The sequence below is a fragment of the Leuciscus leuciscus genome (assembly GCF_965113295.1).
Source record: "Leuciscus leuciscus genome assembly, chromosome: 11".
Classification (NCBI taxonomy): domain Eukaryota; kingdom Metazoa; phylum Chordata; class Actinopteri; order Cypriniformes; family Leuciscidae; genus Leuciscus; species Leuciscus leuciscus.
Genome location: NC_138735.1, coordinates 13,930,324 through 13,952,595, shown reverse-complemented (window position 1 = coordinate 13,952,595; position 22,272 = coordinate 13,930,324). Strand labels below are relative to the sequence as shown.

Here is a 22,272-nt window from a genome sequence, read left to right as displayed (position 1 = left end):
GGAAGACTGTGTTTGTGCTGTGCGGTTTACCTTGGATTTACCTCAGAAGAATTAGAAGAATGCGATTTGAAGATGAGAATATTTTTAAGGTAAGACATTTCCACTCATAACTCGTAAGCATGTAATTGTTGTATAAACTTTACATTGTAGCAACTAGTTAAACTGGTGCCAGACTAAAATGTACGTTATGAAATGAGACTGGAGTAAAAACATGAAGTTTTGTCGTACATGTATATGTATCTATATATGGACAGAAACATGTTGAAATGTGAATTAGACCGGTAGGCAACCTTTCAATGCTAAATGTATATACATGTACGACATGAGGATGTTTTTCGATAATAAATCACAGCATGATAAAAGTAGGCTAATATTAGTGTTTACTCTAATATGGTGAATATTATAATGTTTAGACCCGTGTTAACTGTTAAATACTGTGTTTGTGGATATCTGCTCAAATGTAGATATAATATGTTAAAAATAATGCTTCATTGTTTGGAGCGGCTCGATCGCTTCAGTAAATGTTCTCTGCACGCGCTATGAGTTTGAGTCACCCGTGCTGTGCGTTTGAAAAGCAAAATGCGCCAAACATTAGGCTTCATGTTTTTACTTACTCCAATCTCATTTCATAACGTCATAACGAATGGAAACATTTGAAGTAACATGTAATAATCAATATATTTTTCTCTAGTGTAGTGTTACTGAAGTGATCCTTTTTAACGATTCATTTTTTTTGTCATTTGTTGTGTATCTTTGGATTATGTTGTGTTGTAAATAAATTCTTTTTTAAATCTCTCCTCATTCTTTGTGCAAGGTTCCTCATAATGATAGGGCCTGATAGCACCTGATAGGGCCATTATGGGAGGGTCTTTGTTTTTCTCAGGTGTGAAACACATCAATATTCATGATGATTCATGCCTCCTCGCATAAAGCGTTCTTAAACAAAACATGTCTTACAAATTTTAAATCAATATATTGTTTTATCTGAATAAGTAGGCAGGATGATTTTCACAGAGTTTTGGAGCAAATATTCTAGGCTACGTGATACAATTTTCAAAAGTCTTGTGAAGAAACAATCAGTATGGGTTTCATGACCTTATTTCAGTGACAATTTATTTATTTATTTTTTCACAAACCACGCATAAATGTCATTATCTCAAAACTACCAACTTTTACATACATGCTGCTGACATATTATTGTAGCAGAGTTTGTGCTAAATACAGTGTAATAAGACTTTAGCCATGAAAATGTCACAAGTAACAGAAATAAGCACAAATGTCAGCGCATGTCAGAACACCTCCAGGGCCAGAAAACAGCTCAGACCCCAGAGGATTAACCCACTGAAGCACACAAGGTGGCAGGAAGGGCACCGAAGGGAAATGGGAACTGTATAGTGAAGTGTTAATCACTGGTGTCAGGACCTCTTCCCCGAAGCCTTCGTGGAGATAATGATGGTCCTCAGATCTGTCTTACCTCGAAAAGACTTTGGCTGAGAGCGCCACTCTGACCCCCAGTCTTTTAGTTGGGGCTCAGGAGGCGACACTCTGCTTCTGTTGAGATATGTTTGGCAGAAGTTCCAACGCTGCCAAAAAATCTACAAAGGGAACCAGTCTCTCGAGAATGGTCAAAGGTGTTACAAGAGAGACCAATTTGGTGCCCTGAAGCAGCGAACCAGCAGCGAACAGCCAAACTGAGACCCTCCTCAGATGGTGGCGAGCATCCCAGCGTCACTACGTTTCCGGGGTGGAGACTGAGATATGGGCTCGCCGGAAACTGCTGCGCCCCGAAGTACGCAAGGTTGGCAGAACAGCCCCCTTAGGGCACTGAAGGGAAATGGGCACCGTATAATGAGGTATTAACCACATCCCCCAGAGGGAACTGTCCTCAGAGGTCTGGCGCCATTGGCATCAGGAACTCTTCACTGAAACCTTCCTCGAGATAATGACGGCCCTCAGATCTGTATTTTCCCGAGACGACTTCGGCTGAGACTACTAAAGGAACCAGCCTCTCAAGACTAGTCTCTAGCATAACTCGAGTAGCCAATCCAGTGCCCTGAAATGGATGACCGGCAGGAAACAACCGAACCGACCCCTCTAAAACCCTCCTCCCAGTGCTGCTTCGTTCCCAAGCGGAAACTGAGACTAGAACTAGCTGGAGACAGCTGCGCCCCGAAGCACACGAGGTGGCGGGTTTGGCAAAACAGCCCCCTAAAGGCACCGAAGGGAGATGGGCACCGTATAATGAGGTGTTATCGATTTCCTTCTGGGAATTTCAGCATTTAATTCCTCAGAATTAAATGCAGCCAAAGATCAACCTGACAAGACAAAACTGAGACAGACTAAATCCAGAAAAACTGCGGCAACATCTCCAAGACGCTACCTAAAAAACTATGCGCAACTGTACCTAGGACAAAAGCTGTTTTAAACACAAAGGGTGGTCACACCAAATATTGATTTAATTTAGTTAATAGAAGTTAATTGATAAATCAAATCTATTTCTTTTTTAAAGTATCCTCACTTTACAGCATTTTTTACACAAGTGCCTAAAAGTTTTCACTATACTGTAGCTTTGCAGGTTTCTTCAAGTGTCTTGGAGAAGTTGCCGCAGTTCTGGCAATTAATGGCAAAATGAATGTTTGGAAATGTAAATCAATATTTCCTACTGACACACTACAGCAAAAGATACAAATAACTGGGTAACACTTTATAATAACTGCACGCTATTAATCATTAGTTAAGCATTAGTAAACAGTTAATTCACAATTTATAAAGCATTAATAGACATTAATAAGCATTTTATAAATACAGCTATAAATGCTTTATTCTTGATTTAGAAGCATATCTATAATGTGTTTAATAATTGTATTTTCATACATTATTAATGATCAATTTATCATTTCTAAATGAAGTATAGCATTATTTACAAAGCAGTTATTTAGGAGTTGTCAGTGTTTCATAAGATCACTTAAGTGTAAGTAAATGTAGTAACTTCAGGTAGTTATAAAGCATTTAGTAGTGGTCAGTTAACTATTTTTGTGAGCTCATCTAAAGTGAGGACTAGTTATGCCTTGTAAAGCATTTATAACGGAGATTTAAAGGCTCATTGATCTGAAAAAGGAAACAAACAGAACATAGAAATATTTAACTGAGCCTTTAAATCTCCCTTGTAAATGCTTTACAAGGCATAACTAGTCCTCACTTTAGAGGAGCTCACAAAAATAGTTAACTGACCTCTACTAAATGCTTTATAACTACCTGAATTAATCATGAATTACAGTATAAATACATGTTATTAAAGGTCCCGTTCTTCGTGATCCCATGTTTCAAACTTTAGTTAATGTGTAATGTTGCTGTTAGAGCATAAATAATATCTGTAAAATTATAAAGCTCAAAGTTCAATGCCAAGCGAGATATTTTATTTAACAGAAGTCGCCTACATCGAACAGCTCGTTTGGACTACATCCCTCTACTTCCTTCTTTAATGACGTCACTAGAACCATTTTTTGACTAACCTCCGCCCACAGGAATGCTCCCTCAACTCTACCGAAATTCGTTTATGTACTTGCGCACTTCTTATAACTTACTTTGTTTACTCAGCTCTTACAGTGATTTTCTGAAGTAAAACTGATGCTTCATCTTTTGTGTGATGTACAATAAACTTTATTAAACTCATCAGTATATGTTTGATCATCATTTGGACCTGGTCCGAAACAGCAGACTTGTAGGCTATTAATAAATAATGGATACATGGATACACTTAACCAGAATGGCGGCGCGCGCGGTCGCTGTGGCTTCAGGCTCACCACCAAGGTGCTGTTTTTGTGTATTTTTCTTTTTGTTCGTGGTCTATTTAACGGACTATTGTAGAGCTAAACTTCAGTACAGCCAACTGGAATTGTACAACATCGGATACAATTGCCAGGTTCCCATAACTAATGACTACCAGAGATCCAACAATATCCCACCGGAGATAACAAGACCAGCAGATGCTCTATGGACTGTTGTCGGCTCTGTGAAGCGGCGCAGGCGGCGTAAAGAGCGCAAACAGAAGCGGGGGTGCCGGTCTGGCCAGCTAGCCAGGCTAAGGAGGCAGTCCTTTAAACCAGCGCTCCCCAGCATTTTTCTGACAAACGCCCGTTCGATCGTGAACAAAATCGACGAAGTGGAAGCACTACTCGTAGGAAATTTATTTGTCCGGGATTGTTGCATCCTGGTAGTGACGGAGACGTGGCTCCGGGAGGACATCCCCGATGCTTCAGTGCAGCTAGCAAGCCGCACGATGCACCGTGCGACAGAACAGCTTCAGCTGGGAAAAGCAAAGGAGGAGGTTTGTGCATTTACATTCATAACGACTTGTGCATGAACAGTAAAATTGTCACCACAGTCTGCTCCCCGGACATAGAGGCAATGTCCGTCATGTGCAGGCCATTTTACTTGCCCAGAGAACTGTCTGTAGTGCTAATAACTGCGGTTTACATACCCCCGGCTGCAAATGTTAGCTCAGCCCTTGCTTATTTACACAACTTAATCTCTGAACAGCAGCGTATATATCCAGAGGGAGTACACATTATTGCAGGGGATTTCAATAAAGCTTGTTTAAGGACTGTGTTGCCTAAATTTGTTCAACATGTTAAATGCCCTACTAGAGGTAACAACACCTTGGATCATGTTTATACAAATATCAAGCAAGCTTACAGATCCGTACCCCTCCCTCACTTGGGTATGTCAGACCATCTCTCCCTGCTCCTTATTCCGGCTTACATACCACTCAGGAGAAGAACAAAGCCCATCATCAGGACTATTAACACCTTGTCACAAGTCACACAGAGGCTGTACTGGGATACATCGCTCATTGCATGGACACCGTCACCATAGAAAAGCGTGTTGTGATTTACCCTAACCGCAAACCCTGGATGACGGGTAAGGTCCAGTCTCTGCTAAAAGCACGAAATTCTGCTTATAAATCTGGGGACCAGGCTATGTACAGCAGGGCAAGGGCAGACCTCAAGAGGGGCATCAGGGAGGCCAAACTGGACTATGCAAATAAGTTGTCTGACCACCTCTCAGACAACGACCCTGTCACGGGTGTGGTGCAGGTTAAAGGAGATTCAAAGACCAAAGGCTCCAATTGAAACGATTTACTTAAATCTTCCTCACAGGTACATACAGGCAGGCCGGATGACAGGCAGGTAACACACCCTACGTATAACTAACAACCGACCAGGACAGACTGAACCGAGGAAACTAAATACACACCGATGAACTGAAAACAGGTGATCCAAGAGAGGGTAATTAACAAGACACAGGTGATACAAATGAACTAATGAGGGTAACCAGGGAAACAGATGAGCTAAACAGAAAAACAACACTGACAGTGACGTGACATTACCTCCCCCTCCCGGCAGGCGCGTCCTCGCGCCGTACAAGAAATAAGGGAGGGGGGGTGGGCGTCCTGAAGTCCTCTCCGGAGGGCTATTAGGGACCGAGGACTCCAGGACGGTACCAGCATCTCGGGGGACCAGGGCGGAGACGTCCCCTGGGGGTGGCCACGGAGGAGCAGGAGACCACCCCTCGGGCGGTCCAGGTGGATAATGCTGAGGAGGCGGCCATGGCAGAGCAGGAGACGACCAAGGCGGAGACGGACCCTCAGGCGGCCATGGTGGAGATGACGGACCCTCGGGCGGCCATGGTGGAGATGACGGACCCTCGGGCGGCCAGGGCGGAGACGACCCATCAGGTGGCCAGGGCGGAGACGACCCATCAGGTGGCCATGGTGGAGAGGACCCTTCGGGTGGCCATGGTAGGGACGACCCTTCGGGTGGCCATGGCGGTGCGGACCCTTCGGGTGGCCATGGCAGGGATGACTGATAGCCCCCCCCCCAAAATTCCTTTGGGGAAATATCAGGTTTTAACACTGGACTGGAAGAGGCAGGGGGCGAAAGCGGCTCTGGTCAGGACAGGACCAGTGATGAAGCGGGCTCTGAGCTGGATGGGACCAGCGGCGAAGTGGGCTCTGAGCTGGATGGGACCAGTGGGGAATAGGGCTCTGAGCTGGGCGGAACCAACGGGGAAGAGGGCTCTGAGCTGGGCGGAACCAGCGGCGAAGAGGGCTCTGAGCTGGGCGGAACCTGCGGCGAAGAGGGCTCTGAGCTGGGCGGAACCAGCGGCGAAGAGGGCTCTGAACTGGGCGGAACCAGCGGCGAAGAGGGCTCTGAGCTGGGCAGCGTTGAGGGCTCTGAGCTGGGCAGCGTTGAGGGCTCTGAGCTGGGCAGCATTGAGGGCTCTGAGCTGGGCAGCGTTGAGGGCTCTGAGCTGGGCAGCGAGGAGGGCTCTGAGCTGGGCAGCGAGGACGGTTCTGAGCTGGGCTGCGCCAGCGGTGAAGGCTCTGGGCTGGACGGGACCAGCGGCGAAGGCTCTGGGCTGGACGGGACCAGCGGCGAAGGCTCTGGGCTGGACGGGACCAGCGGTGAAGGCTCTGGGCTGGACGGGACCAGCGGTGAAGAGGGCTCTGGGCTGGAAGGGACCAACGGTGAAGAGGGCTTCGAAGAAGGCAGGATCAGCGATGAAGGCTTTGTGCTGGGCAAAACCAGCGGTGAAGGCTTTGTGCTGGGCAGGACCAGCGGTGAAGGCTTTGTGCTGGGCTGGACCAGCGGTGAGGGCTTTGTGCTGGACAGGACCAGCTATGAAGAAGGCTCTGAGCTGGACTGGACCAGCGGCGAAGAAGGCCTTGAGCTGGACATAAGTGGTGGAGAAGGGAGATCGGGCTGGACGAGAGGGTCAGGCTGGATGAGTGGATCGTCCACGACTCCCACTGTGAGGGAAGAGCCACACACCCACAGAGTGCGGTCGATGAACTCCGTGAAGGGGAGATGAAAATCACCCCACAAGAGCATCTGCTCTAGTGGATTGCTCAATCCACTCCAAAACGTCATCTTTAGAATATGTGGATCTTTACTCACATCTTGAAAGTAGTCAAGGTATAATTCTGCATATTCCTCCAAAGACAAACTCCCTTGCTCCATGTTTAGTCAGGTCGGTTGTTCTGTCACGGGTGTGGTGCAGGTTAAAGGAGATTCAAAGACCAAAGGCTCCAATTCAAACGATTTACTTAACCCTCTGAGGTCGAGAAACGCGTCGACGCGTTTTGCTGGATTTTTTTCACATAGCAGCAACATAAACTTAAATTACTCCGTCATTTATGGTTATACAGAAAAAAGAAATATAAAAAAATAATCTGTGATATTTCTACTTTTGTATGTGTCCACTTACAATCAAATCAAAACATTGTGCTTTTGTAAAATAAAGAAAATAAACAGGGTGTGCGTTCTGCCTCTCCGTCGCGGTGAACTTTTTTTTCTTGAGCACGTCTATAAACTGAAACAAAACTCAGCGAATACTTCTCACACATTTATGAGCCATATACCTTTATACACATTTAAGTGTGTACTTTTAAATGATCGGATTCAAACTGAAAACAAATATTCTCTGTTTAAGTAATTTGTATAAAACCAACGGTCCAGTATCTCAAACGCTTGCTAATTACTTTTTAATTCGACACGCCCACTCGCGCAAAAGAGATTCACATGCAAATCTCCACATGGGACGCGAACGCCCTCGTTACCTCAAACACAAAACACCAAAACACTTCACAAGTCTCTGCTTTTCGTCGAGTTTGGAAGACACGTCTGAGCTTACATTGGATTTACCTCAGAAGAAGAAGAACGCGATTTGAAGACAAGAAAGATGTAAGGTAAGAAATTCTTACTTATTAGTTTATGGTATTGTTGCATAAACTTCACATTGCAGTTGAACTGTTGCTAGATATATGGTGAATATTATACTATTTAGACCCGTGTTTCCTGTTAAATACTGTTTGTGGATATCTGCTCAAACATAGATATGTATAACCATGTTTAATATTTTGGAGCGCGATGGCGTTTGAATGTATCATATTTTGGAGCGCGCTGTGGGTTTGAGTATCATATTTTGGAGCGCGCTGTGGGTTTTAATGTATCATATTTTGGAGCGCGATTGCGTTTGAAAGGAAAAATGCACCAAACATTAGGCTTTATGTTTTTACTATTATCTCATTTCATATCATCATAACAAATGGAAACATTTGAAGTAACATATGATAATCAATATATTTTTCTCTAGCGTAGTTGTTCTTGAAATCTTTTGGAAGATTTAATTTATTGTTATTATTATTTTATGCAGCACTGCGTAGCCTATGCCTACAAGGCACAACAAACATGGTGTTCATTATATATTGTTGGAAACGTGTGTGTGTGTGTGTGTGTGTATTCTGTGAATTTTAAAAAGAAATTTTAACCAGAAAAATCTCAAATCTATTCCCAAAATCGTGCAGCCCTATAGTTTCTCTTGATATCAGTATGTTCACAGTTTTTTCTTTTTTTTTTTTCTTTCAGGGACCAGATGCAACTGAGTCCTGCTGACTTCAACATTCACATGAGTCTCTGTACATGAACATGGTAAAGTGAAAATCAAACACCTTGGAAATGAAAGGTATGTACAATGTTTTTAGGAATGGCACAAAGGTCTCTGTCTTTGGATCATTGTTTTCAATGTGCTCTTTTGTCATTTGTATTTTTGGATTGTGTTGTGTTGTAAATAAATCCAAACAATCTAAAAGCCATTATTTTTTAAATCTCCTCATTCTTTGTGCAAGGTTGCTCTGAATGACAGGGCCTGATCGCTCCTAATAGGGCAGTTAGGGGAGTGTCTTTGTCTTTCTCAGGTGTTTAAAGCTTACATATTAATGAGATGATCACGCCTCTTCGCATATGGCTTTGTCACACAAAACACGTCTTAGAAATTTTAAATCAATATATTGTCTTATCTGAATGAGCAGTCAGGGTGATTTTCACATCGTTTTGGAGCAAATATTCTAGGCTATGTCATACAATTTTCAAAAGTCTTGTGAAGAAATAATCAGTATGGGTTTCATGGCCTTATTTCAGTGAGAATTTTTTTTTGTATTTTCACAAACCACGCATAAATGTCATTATCTCAAAACTACAAACTTTTACATACATGCTGCTGATATATTATTGTAGCAGAGTTTGTGCTGAATACAGTGTAATTAGACTTTAGCCATGAAAATGTCACTAGTAACAGAAAAAAACACAAATGTCAGAGCATGTCAGAACACCTCCAGGGCCCAGAAAACAGCTCAGACCTCAGAGGGTTAAATCTTCCTCACAGGTACATACAGGCAGGCCGGATGACAGGCAGGTAACACACCCTACGTATAACTAACAACCGACCAGGACAGACTGAACCGAGGAAACTAAATACACACCGATGAACTGAAAACAGGTGATACAAGAGAGGGTAATTAACAAGACACAGGTGATACAAATGAACTAATGAGGGTAACCAGGGAAACAGATGAGCTAAACAGAAAAACAGAAACACAACACTGACAGTGACGTGACAGACCCAAGGCAGGTATGGAAAGGTCTGAAATGCATTACAAATTATAAGGGCAACAGAATAAATACATAATTAACTTTCTCATTAGCAGAAGAACTTAATCACTTCTTTGCTCGTTTTGAGAAAACCACAACCATCTCCACCACACATATATCCCTGACGACGCCACTTTTAGAGCCCGGCCCACATACACTCACTCTTCAGGCACAACAGGTTCGCGGTGTGTTCAGGGCAGTGAATCAGAGGAAAGCAGCAGGCCCTGATGGAATTCCTGGGAAGGTGCTCAAGGCCTGTGCTGACCAGCTGTCTACTGTGTTCACCAAATTATTTAACCTCTCCCTGTCTCAAGCCACCGTCCCACACTGCCTGAAATCAGCAATAATAGTCCCCATTCCCAAGTCCACCACCATCAGCAGTCTTAATGACTACAGACCGATTGCACTAACAGCTGTGGTGGCAAAATGCTTTGAGAAGCTTGTTCTAAAACACATCAAGGACTGCCTCCCCCACAGCTTCGACCCCTACCAGTTTGCCTATAAGGCTAACAGGTCTACCGAGGATGCTATTTCCACTGCCCTCCACACTGCCTTACAACACCTGGAAAAACCTGGGACATCAGTAAGAATGCTTTTTATTGATTTTAGTTCGGCCTTTAATACCATTATACCGGACATCCTCGTAACCAAGCTGGCCGACTTGGACTTTTCCCCCACCTTGTGCACCTGGATCAAAGACTTCCTCACCAACCGTCCACAGTCTGTCAGGATTGGCAACAGGAGTTCATCCACCCTGACGCTCAGCACTGGCTCCCCACAGGGCTGTGTGCTGAGCCCCCTCCTGTATACCATTTACACCTCTGACTGCACTCCCAAGCATTCCTGCAACACCATAATAAAATTTGCTGATGACACCACTCTCGTAGGACTCATCCCTGGAGATGATGACACGGCCTACAGAGACGAGGTCCAGCGACTGACAGCGTGGTGTGATAGGAATAACCTCACAATCAACACTAAAAAGACTAAGGAGATGGTCATGGACTTCCGCAGGAGCAAAGCTGACCCCCTCCCTCTCTGCATAAAAGGTGACAATGTGGAGAGGGTGTCATCTTTTAAGTTCCTCGGCACCCACATCTCCAGGGACCTGTCGTGGGCTGCCAACACGACTGCCCTAGTCAAAAAGGCCCAGCAGCGCCTCCATTTCTTGAGGGTACTGAGATGGAACAGGCTGCAGACCAATCTGTTGGTCTCCTTCTATCGAGCCACAATTGAGAGTGTATTGGTGCATGCCATCCCTGTGTGGTACGCTGGCTGTTCATTGGATGATAGAAGGAGACTACAGAGGGTCACCAGAACCGCGGAGAGGGTGATTGGCTGTCTACTCCTGCCCCTGGACTCCATCGCCAGTTCCAGATGTCTCACCAAAGCCAGGTCGATCATAAAAGACCATCTTCACCCCGACCATCACCGGTTCACTATGTTGCCCTCAGGGAGGAGGTTCAGATCCCTCAAAAGCAAGACCAACAGGCTGAGAAACAGTTTCTTCCCCTGGGCAGTCAGAACTTTAAATGAAGCAGACCACTGACTGACTTTGCATTCTTACAGTCGTTCTGTTGTGTGTCTGCACGCGTGTGTCAATGATTTTTAACAATGATGCTGCTACTGTTGTCTATTTAATTTTCTTTTTATTTATTAATCTCTTTATATGTTTTTATCGTAGATGGTTATATTGCACCTGGGTGGCCCTGTTTGCAAATTTCGTTGGGCAGGAGACTGTCCAATGACAATAAAACTCTTGAATCTTGAATCTTGAATACATACAAGCAGATGACAAATACGTTATAATAACCGTAATTAAACTACTAAACTATACCTGTTCCATCTCTATACAGCACTCTGACTCTGTAGGCATTATTGTCCGACTCGAAATGAACACCGTTACTGAGAGTTTCTGATATTATCATCATTCCGTGAGATGAAATTGTCCTGAGAGACTGAGCGCGAGCTCATGAAGCTCCGCCCCCTGTGTCGTCCAGCAGCAGCTTATTTGCATTTAAAGGGCACACACTAAAACAGCGCGTTTTTCTGAGCCCCAAAAATGACAATTTAAACATGCTGTAAAAAATGATCTGTTGGGTATTTTGAGCTGAAACTTCACATACACACTCTGGGGACATCAGAGACTTATTTTACATCTTGTGAAAAGGGGCATAATTCGGGACCTTTAAAGGTGCTCTAGGTCATCGGTTCCCAACAGGGGGGTCGCGGCCCACAAGGGGGCCTCAGCGAGCTCTGTGGGGGGTCGCGTCATATTTTGAAAAGTTTTGAGCAATTTGCATTAAATAAAAGTCCTTAACTTTTTTCTGTTCAAAATTTAGATAATGAGCGAGTTCATCATGAATCCATTTTCCAAACCGTGTTTTTGTCTTATCCTGAATCACTATGGTACACCTATAATAAGTGTTTACATTGGGACTATTTTACCCTGGTTCGGATCGCTGCCGCTGCGGAGTAGCCCAGTACCTGCGTGACTCGTCATAGACGCACACAGAGAGAGAAGTAGTTCCGGCTACAATGTTCTTCCGAAAGACGCATTATTCTGTTAATAAACGCAAGTTTATTATCGCTCGCTCGCTATAGCACCAAAAGCCTAAAAAATAAAGCCTCACATTGATAAAGCCTCACAAATAACATGCAAGTATTGAGGCCCCAGACAGAAGTCATTTAGTAATAGCCTATATTCATTCTTTTTTTACCTACACACAAGTGTGAATACTGATATTTTTGTTATTGCATTTAAAATAGGGCAAATTTATAGGCTACTCCTAGGCTTACATTTTTAAATTACAAAGGGCCTACTAATGTTTTTGTTATTGTATTTTCAATATTATAGGCTATTATTTGTGCATAAACATATCTGTTTATAGTAAACATACCGTTTGTTTGAAAACAACATATTTTGTCATCCTTGCTGCAAGCTTTCAAGAGCGAAAATATCATTAAATGTGAAGGGGGGCCCTAAAATATTTTCTTGGGAAAAAGGGGGTCTCAGACAAAAAAAGGTTGGGAACCACTGCTCTAGGTAACTTTTTAACCTTAACTGAACAGCTTCGGAGTCAGTGGAATGGTTATATTACTTATTTTGGGTTGAATGGTGGTGGTTTCGCACACCCCTGGTGCCCGAGAGCGGAAAAAACTCACTTGCAACTTTGGGCCGGCGGGTCGGCGGCCTCGCCGTCAGGAAGTATCGCGTGATATCAGGTCTCGCGATGTAACGAATTGCTTGACGGCACTGCACACGTACACGCCCCCATTCAAGCACCGGCTAGCTATAAGCAAAGGGCAACGATAGATTGAGTTATGGCTGAGCCTGTAAAAAAGAAGCAGAAAGCTAGGAAATCTTTGTCGGAGGACCAACGAAAGAGGAAACGGGAGACTGACCGAGCAAGAAGTCAGACTCGAGTAAATCGGACCGGCTTTTTCAGAATGAGAACTGAGAGAAACAGAAGCCTGCAAAACGGATGCTGATCCTGCTGTTGCACTTGTAAGTATCTTTGGAATAAACTGTGTTTAATATTTAAATTTCAAGTAATTGTGACCTCAGGATGTTTGCTATTGTCTGTAAAGGTTTTTATTATGATCGCTGTCTGTTACAGGCTTACTAGTACGCTGACGTTAGATACTATAACTTTGATATTAGCATTGTCATTAGCAAACACGTTTGATTTCTGTAGTTATTTGTCCGTTCCTCTGTCAGTTTTATTTGTGTAACTTACACTTTTATTTTATGTCACTAAGTCAACGCGTCTAATAGGCAATAAACATGTTGCACATATCATGATCGAGCTAGAAAAAACGTTCTCTTACGAGAGGTCTCTCGTACTTGCGTAAGATATCTTACGCTAGGGGAAAACCTCTTTTCCTCGAGATATTGAAGCCAAAAATTATCCTTAATTTTGCAATAATGTAAAACGCATTGCAACAGCATGCAGACATGGGCGAGACAGCTCGCGCGCCCATTGGCTGCTCTGCGGCAACTGCACCAGCCTATCGATAGAGGCTCCTCATGACGTCAGAACCAATGAGGGCGCTTCGCGCCCATTACGTCATGTCCCGCCGAAATCGGGTGGGGCCAGGGCTATAAATACGGCCCAGAGAGGCTGGTTTGGTCAGTTTTTTATCTCTTCAGCGGGCCTTCGCATCGGAAGCCGCGCCGTCTGAGTCAAGCACCCAGCGGGATTAGTGCATCTGAAGCTGCTGGTCGACATCTCGCCGCCTTCAGTCGCCGTTTCTACTGACGCTTTCCGGCGTACATATCCTTTTCTCTGCTACTGTGTTTTGTGTATGTGTGTGTGTTCGCCGCCGCGACACACACTCTCATTGCACTAAAAGAGCCGGGCGTCTTTTTCAAGACGCCCCTTTCCCCCCCAACCCGCAAAGCTCGCCGGTGCGCCCGCTTGCCTTGCCTGCTTGGAGGATGATACCTGCTCTCCCTCTGTTCGAGCCGCGCAAACCGCGCCGTTCACAGGAGATGTCAGGAGCGGACGGTCACGGGGCTAGCTTTCTCTCTCCCTCTGTTCGGGCCGCGCAAAATGCGCCGTTCACAGGGGAGGCTGGAAGCGGACGGTCGGGGTTAGTTTTTCTTTACGTACAAGAAAGCTACCCTGCCTCTGCGCCCCATTCACGTGTCAATCACCAGAATTTTTCACACACATTTCTCAGTTCCCTGATCAGGCGACTGGAAATATAAATATTGCAGCGCCGGCAACCAAACGCCGAAGAAAACATGTTGACGCTCTTATATGCTCGTGCATCTGAAAGCCTTTGTGTTCCCCCCTGTGGCTCAGTGGCGGAATCTTTGGTTTTTCACACGAGAGACCGGGGTTCGAATCTCGGTCTAACGGCAGATTAATTATGCCTCCAATGCTTCGCTCTGTCAGTTCCCTGAAAGGCGACTGCAGATGTGCATTTTGCAGCCAACGAGCGCGTTGTACAACCCGCTCGCCTGCACCCAAACACCGTTTCTATGGTTCCCGTGCGTCACTGGCGAAAGGAGAAAAGAGTGTTAATGTCCTGCTGCGGCCGGGCCGAATTCTATTTCTCATTCCCCTCTGAAGTTCAGGCGACTGGAAATGTCATACTGCAGTGAGCGAGCCTGTTGTAATGCACGCACGCCTGCAAACGAACGCCAGCATGTTGACGCTCTCTGTTTCTATGGCAACTTCTCGCTCGTTCAGTTCCAGTAAATGCGACTGTTCCAGTGTATTCTGCAGTAAACAAGTCGGCGACACAGCCCGCTTGCCTGCACACAAACGCCGCTTTACGGCTACCCAGATAAATCCCATAGAGTGTATTTTCTGGTGTTCCGGCCACGGCCGATGGTGTTATGAGTGTAGTCAAAATGCCCACTGCCCAGTGCTCATTCCTACACAGAAACACAGCCCGTCGCACAGGGCTCGCGCACATGAAATCGACCCAGATCGATTGCGCATTAAATGTGGTAAATGTGCCCACTGCCCAGTGCCCACAAACACTACGTTCTGCATGTCTCAAGGTCTCTGTAAAACGAAACCAACATGCATTCGCTCTGCTCAGGCAGACAATGCTCTCAGTGTTGTAAATGTGCCCGCTATCCCACGCCCACATTCACACATAGACATGACAGGTCTTACGGGACTCGCCCAGCCCTCCCCCTCTCGGTTGACCACCGCAGAGGAGTCGAGCGCGGGCAATCTGCCCGCTGTTATCAGCGCGCCCCCTGCCTCAAATGTCATAAGCGCGACGCTTATGTTGCAGCACACTGAAGCCCCTCTGTCGCTGAGCGACCAGAGCGCGCTTCGCATTCAACCCCTAGCCATTCGTGCAAACGCATGGGCAAGGCTACCCGGGGTTTCGAAGTGGGTGCTAGACATTATAGAAAGAGGCTATTCGCTACAGTTCGGTCGACGCCCGCAACGCAAAGCGGCGCGAATCGATACTACGGTGAAAAAGGAAGTAGCACACCTACTTTGGGCCGAAATAGCGCAGTTACTGAGCAAAGGGGCTATAGAACCCCTATCACAAGCTCAGAGCGAAGGGGGCATGTACAGCAGATATTTTCTGGTACCCAAAAAAAAAAAAAAAAAAAGACGGGGGTCTCAGACCCATTTTAGATCTAAGACGACTAAACAAAGCATTTCTGAAACGACGGTTCAGAAGGCTCACGACCAAGAAAATCCTCTCGCAAATTTGAAAAGGGGACTGGTTCATGTCGATAGATCTGAAAGACGCTTATTTTCAAATACAAATAGCGTCACGTCACAGGCGATTTTTGAGATTCGCCTTCGAGGGCCAGGCATATCAGTACACAGTCCTGCCATTCGGCCTATCCCTGGCACCTCGCGTATTCACGATGTGCATGGATGCAGCGCTCGCACCCCTCAGGCTCCGAGGCATACGAGTGCTGAATTATTTGGACGATTGGCTGGTTCTAGCTCGATCACAGTCGGAGCTCATAGAACACAGGACCATATTACTCGATCACCTCGAGAATTTAGGTCTCACAGTCAATTGGGCAAAGAGTTCACTGTCTCCCAGTCAGAAAATATCTTTTCTGGGCACAGATCTGGACTCGCTGTCTATGACAGCACAGCTGTCGCCGCAGCGCAGACTAAGTATTCAGCGCATGACAGAGATTTTTTCGCCACGGCGCTTTAGCCCCGCTCAAAAAGTTTCAAAGGATGCTGGGTCTCATGGCTTCTCCTGGGGACTTCCTCGAGTGTGAAGGTGGTGTCTACGGACGCCTCAACCTCGGGATGGGGAGCGCTGCTCGAGGGCAGACCGTTATTCGGCCAGTGGTCGGAACGGGAAAAGCTTCTGCATATAAACTGCCTGGAAATGATGGCAGTCGACAACGCGCTGAGGCGCTTTTGTCCCCAGATAAAAAGACACCACGTCTTGGTCCGTTCGGACAACATGTCAGTGGTGGCTTATATAAATCACCAAGGAGGTATCAGATCCAGAATCCTTCACAGGCTGACGGAACGCCTCCTGGTCTGGGCTCAGCACAATCTGCGCTCGCTCAGGGCAGCGCATGTGCCCGGCCATCTGAATGTGGGACCAGACAGACTGTCCAGAAACAATCTGCCGACAGGAGAATGGTCTTTACATCCACAGACAGTCAAAATGCTATGGAGGACATTTGGCAGAGCGGAAATAGACCTATTTGCGTCTCAAGAGAACGCTCATTGTCAGGAATTCTTCTCCAAGAGCAGGGATGCGCTGGCTCACGTCTGGCCCCGCTGGCATCACAGTCGGAGCTCATAGAACACAGGACCATATTACTCGATCACCTCGAGAATTTAGGTCTCACAGTCAATTGGGCAAAGAGTTCACTGTCTCCCAGTCAGAAAATATCTTTTCTGGGCACAGATCTGGACTCTCTGGAAACTCTATGCGTTTCCCCCTGTCACGCTCCTACCCCAGGTGTTAGAGCGAATCAGGGAGAGCGGATGCCCAGTGCTACTCGTCGCCCCATTTTGGACAAACCAAGTCTGGTTTCCAGTCCTGATGCAGCTGACGAGTACCGCCCCGTGGCCGATACCGGTGAGGAGGGATCTCCTCTCGCAGGCGAACGGCTCGATCTGGCATCCTCGCCCGGAGCTTTGGTCCCTACATGCGTGGGCCATCAACGGGTACCCGTTAACCTCCCAGCGGGAGTGTTAAACACGATCACGCAGGCTAGAGCTCCATCTACGAGGCGGCTCTATTCCTCAAATGGTCTGTGTTCACTAGCTGGTGTACAGCGAGTGGCACTTCACCCTCACGCTGTGGGGTGCCGGAGGTTCTCTCCTTTTTTACAAGAGCTTCTGGATAAGGGCAGAACCCCATCCACGCTCAAAGTTTATGTGGCGGCCATAGCAGCGTTCGCTGAACCACCGCTTGGCCAGTCATTAGGAAGGAACGATCTGGTCATTCGCTTCCTTAGAGGAGCTAAGAGGCTGAACCCTTCCAGACCACCCTCAGTTCCCGTTTTGGACCTTTCCACGGTTCTGGAAGCCATGAAAGGTGCCCCAATCGAGCCAATACAGTCAATAGACCTGAAACTCTTGTCTTTCAAAACAGTGTTTCTTCTGGCTCTCGCTTCAGTGAAGCGCATAGGGGATTTGCAAGCGCTCTCAGTGAGCGCGACGTGTATGGAGTTTGGGCCGAATGACTCGAGAGTCATACTCAAACCAAAGCACGGATATGTTCCTAAATCCCTCAATACACCGTTTAGGGCACAGGTGATCTCCCTGTCGGCCCTGCCGGTATCTGAAGAGGAAGGGGACGCAGGCTTCCTTTGCCCGGTCAGGGCGTTAAGGGCCTATGTGTCTCGCTCATCTGTTTTCAGACAGACAGAGCAGCTCTTTGTTTTGTTCAGCGGACGTTCTAAGGGACTAGCTGCGTCAAAACAGAGTCTATCCAGATGGATAGTTGATGCTATAGCGCTAGCTTACACATCCAGGGGCCTGCAATGCCCGATAGGTGTCAAAGCGCACTCCACAAGAGGCATGGCCTCGTCGTGGGCTTGGTCCAGTGGGATTGCCTTGCAAGATATCTGTATGGCGGCAGGCTGGGCCTCCCCGTCTACATTTATAAGGTTTTATAACCTCGAGGTTCCCGCTTTGCAAGCTAGATTGCTCTCGATTTAATTGTTCAGTATTGCCCGCCCGATGCTATCGGCTCGGGATGCTGAAACTGCTAGAGCGTCGATCACGGATCGTCTGTATACTCCTGTGGGCAGTGCGTAAGTCCCCCATATTTACCAGTCCAGGCCGAGTTCGCCCTGGCTGTGTGGAACACTTGATATAACATGCTCTTATCAGAGCTCCATATTACAGGAATGATGCTATTCTAGCCCCTCTTCCCGGATTCTCTGTGAGTCCCTTGTGATTAGGCACTGTATGAGCCCCGGGCACCTGCCCTTGGGACTTTAGTGTTATATCTCAAGCACGCACAGCGTTTTACATTGTGTTCCCCTAGCGTAAGATATCTTACGCAAGTACGAGAGACCTCTCGTAAGAGAACGTACTCGGTTACTAACGTAACCTCGGTTCTCTCTAGAAGAGGGAACGAGTACTTGCGTATCTTGCCGTGCATGCGTCATGTTCTGATTCGCTTCAGCGATGAAAAACTGACCAAACCAGCCTCTCTGGGCCGTATTTATAGCCCTGGCCCCACCCGATTTCGGCGGGACATGACGTAATGGGCGCGAAGCGCCCTCATTGGTTCTGACGTCATGAGGAGCCTCTATCGATAGGCTGGTGCAGTTGCCGCAGAGCAGCCAATGGGCGCGCGAGCTGTCTCGCCCATGTCTGCATGCTGCTGCAATGCGTTTTACATTATTGCAAAATTAAGGATAATTTTTGGCTTCAATATCTCGAGGAAAAGAGGTTTTCCCCTAGCGTAAGATATCTTACGCAAGTACTCGTTCCCTCTTCTAGAGAGAACCGAGGTTACGTTAGTAACCGAGTACGTTCTGATGTTTTCTTAGACAAGCAAAGGTAAACCGTCATTCTACCAGATGAACTTATAGACCTTAATAATATAACTTTAGACAAATATTAGCCTCCGATATATATATTTTTTATGCTCATGCCCATTCTCCCAAAAACAAACAAACGTGAAAGCAGTAGTTCGCCTGGTTCATATCGTTCGTTCCCGGTAAAAATACTAGTATGCATGACAAAAAAATAAAATAAATCGCCATCAGTTGGAAAGAAAATATTGCTTTACTTGCCTCGGTAGACATAACTGGTTTTGAAATAGCCGGTTCCTCTGCTCAGCTGGGTTGACAGCTGATCAGCTGGGTTGCTCGTGGCGAGGGGGGAGGGACAACAGTTCGTTTTTACGACAGAGTGTTTGAAAGCATTTACTACCAGACACTAGGGGGAGCTTCGTAGAGAAAAAACACTCAGACTTGCCTGGTGTCCCTTTAAAGGGGTCATATAATGCCATTTTTGTACAAGCTAATATGATTCTTTAGGGTCTAAATTAAAAGTTTGTAATATATTTTAATTAAAAATTCTTATTAGTATTGTAAGAAAACACTAATTTTACCTGGTCAAAAACAGCTCTGTTTTCAGCACGCCGTTTGAGTGCATGTGTCTTTAAATGATAATGAGCTTTGCTCACCCCGCCCCTCTGTTCTGTGCGGACACCGTTTGTAATAACACAATAACCATAACGCGTTGTTCATTATAAACGTGGGATTATGAATTATATTGAGAACGTCGTACATAGAAAACATGCCGTAATGTACCCTGAGTGTAAAAATAGCCGCATTCGTGAAGCGTGCAAGCGATTTGCAAAGATTAATATAAATATTAATATAAAGGTTAATAAAACGTTACACTCACTTCAGTTCTCCTGGAGGTGCAGCAGGAACACGAATAGTTGGTAACAATCCTTTTTTCAGGAGCAGCTTCTTAGCAAAACCAGCTTTATACTGACCTCGTTTATAAAGCAGTCTGGTGTGTGAAATTATTCACGCTCGCAAACATGAAAGCATTGACGTTGATCGTGAGTAATATTTCCTTCGAAAAAAAACTCAAGTCACTGCGTCTTCAGCGGTTCGAATTAAGGAACATCAATATGACTGCTGTGTTCGTTATTGCACCGAAGAACAGAACACCGCCATTCTGCTCATAGACAGACAGTGCTCCAGCTATCAACAATGACCGCGCCGGTCCGCGCGGGCTATGATTGACAGCTCGCTCACGAGCAAGGGCGGGTCTGTGTTGAAACGCTCCTGTCAATCAGCAATTGTGGGAGGGGCGTCGATTTTGTGACGTCACAATATCGAACAGCTTGATTTGAGATGGGGGGAAACATATAAGAAGATTTTTTTAAAACCACTGGATGGATTTCTGTCATTTTATGATGGTTGTGTACAGGCACTGCCAACACACATTTCAGTACAATCAACTTGTAAAAGTGCATGTACCATTATATGACCCCTTTAAACTATTTATTAACACACCAGGTAACTATTACTATATGTCTGAATAATAAGATGTATGTATGTACATTTAAATAGTTTATTAACAATTTACTCACACTTTCTAAGTGATCTTATGAACCACTGACAACTCCTAAATAAATGGTTTGTAAATAATACTATACTTCATTTAGAAATGATAAATTGATCATTAATAAAGTATGAGAATACAATTATTAAACACATTATAGATATGCTTTTAAAACAAGAATAAAGCATTTATAGCTGTATTTATATACTGCTTATTAATGTCTATTAAAGGGATACTTCACCTCTGGAAAGATGAATGTGTATTTAAAATAAGTCATTTATGTAGAAGAAATGTGAAATTATTTTTGAATTTGGAGCTTTCTAGACTGAGAAAAGCCAGAAAATGTATTTTTGGCTCATGTGGATGAAAGACAACAACTCCCAGAATGCACTTGCTTCGCTGCCCTAGGAGGGCACTCCCAAGCCACGCCTACCGGTAAGAGAGCGCAGTAAACAACAAGGCTAGGCTACTAGTGAGTGTCCGTGACGAGTTTGCCCGGGATTTCGAGATCGCCCAAAATGTCCGGGATTCCGCTTTTGCGTTCTACAGTCGCCATTCATTATGTTTACTGTGGCTAGCAGGACGAGGCTGAGGGGCGCGGGAGAACAGCACAAGGCCGGTGGCGTGATTACTGATGATGAGCAACACCTGTGAGACGCACCGGTCTCGTGGGCTCTCTCTCACGGAGGAGTGGGAATTTTCTTTGCAATGTTAAAACGCACATCGACCGACCACTTGTTTAGCGTTCACGTAAACACTACATTCAGATTGACCAATCGGAATAAATTCAGTTAGACTGAAACAAAAGGTGTGCATGTAAACAATGAATGGCGACTGCAGAAAGCAAAAGCCGAATCCCGGACAATTTGGATGATCTCGACGGCCGGACATGTCCGGGAAAAAGAGGATGGTAACCCCTACTACTCAGCTTTCTCCTACTACTCAGCTTTCTCCACAGAACAAGAGCCTGTTAGCTTAGCTTCCAAAGAAAGATGGTTGACACTGTGTGTACATTCTGTGAGTGAGATCCCACCCTCTATGGGCGGGTTGAGAACATGCGGGACAGCTCCTCCTACTGGCTGAAGTCTTTAGCCTCTGGCCCAAAAATCCTCCGATGACGCAAAATTACGATTTTTGCGTCATCGGAGGATTTTTTCCAGACAAAAAATACATAAATCTCTCGTCTCAGGGGGATATGAGGGTGGAAAGCACGGTAATTCGAAAATACTACAGGTTTTCTACTAATACAAAGCTTAATGCTAAATCCTGAAGTATCCCTTTAATGCTTTATAAATGATGAATTAATTGTTTACTAATGCTTAACTAATGATTAATAGCGTAGAGTTATTATAAAGTGTTACCTATAATGGGCTTAAAACCATTTTTGGGGGGGGTGAAAATACTAACATGCTTAAGACTTTTGCACAGTACTGTATGTCAATTTGAAAAGTAATTTACCAAGGTATTTTATTATTTTACCATAAAATCTGACTACATTTTAAACATTAAATAAACAGTTTTAAATATGCCTATTTATTTGTGTGATTTATTTATTTATATTTTTAAAGTAAATTAAATTAAATTAGTTAAATTATTGACAAATTGATAATTTATTATTTTAGTGGATATCCTAAATCTCCATAACAACAAATTTCTAACCCCATGAATTAAGTCATACACCATTTGTGCTAAGAACATGAATGAGACCCCCAGCTCTGTAAGGGTTTAAGGCTTCGACCTAGTTAAATTCGGTTTCACTTTATTTT

At 45.2% G+C, this 22,272-nt stretch overlaps 2 protein-coding genes across 2 annotated transcripts in view; one reads left to right on the top strand and one right to left on the bottom strand.

Annotated features, from left to right (window-relative positions):
• acad11 (acyl-CoA dehydrogenase family, member 11) overlaps positions 1-22,272 on the bottom strand; it is an 89,705-nt gene that overhangs the window by 17,828 nt on the left and 49,605 nt on the right. The gene's annotated exons all lie outside the window — the stretch shown is intronic.
• Positions 15,705-18,142, top strand: LOC309509354 (uncharacterized protein). Its single transcript, XM_082183999.1, has 2 exons — positions 15,705-16,724; positions 16,866-18,142. Exons 1-2 carry the CDS (start codon positions 16,175-16,177, stop codon positions 18,125-18,127), a joined length of 1,812 nt encoding a protein of 603 aa, XP_082040125.1. The 5' UTR covers positions 15,705-16,174; the 3' UTR covers positions 18,128-18,142.

What these genes read in the sequence shown, in the direction of transcription:
- LOC309509354 (XM_082183999.1), top strand. Translation starts at nt 16,175, where the DNA reads ATGCTGGGTCTCATGGCTTCTCCTGGGGACTTCCTCGAGTGTGAAGGT. An exon ending in GCAGGGATGCGCTGGCTCAC is followed by an intron (nt 16,725 to 16,865) that starts GTCTGGCCCCGC and finishes TTCTGGGCACAG; the next exon opens with ATCTGGACTCTCTGGAAACT.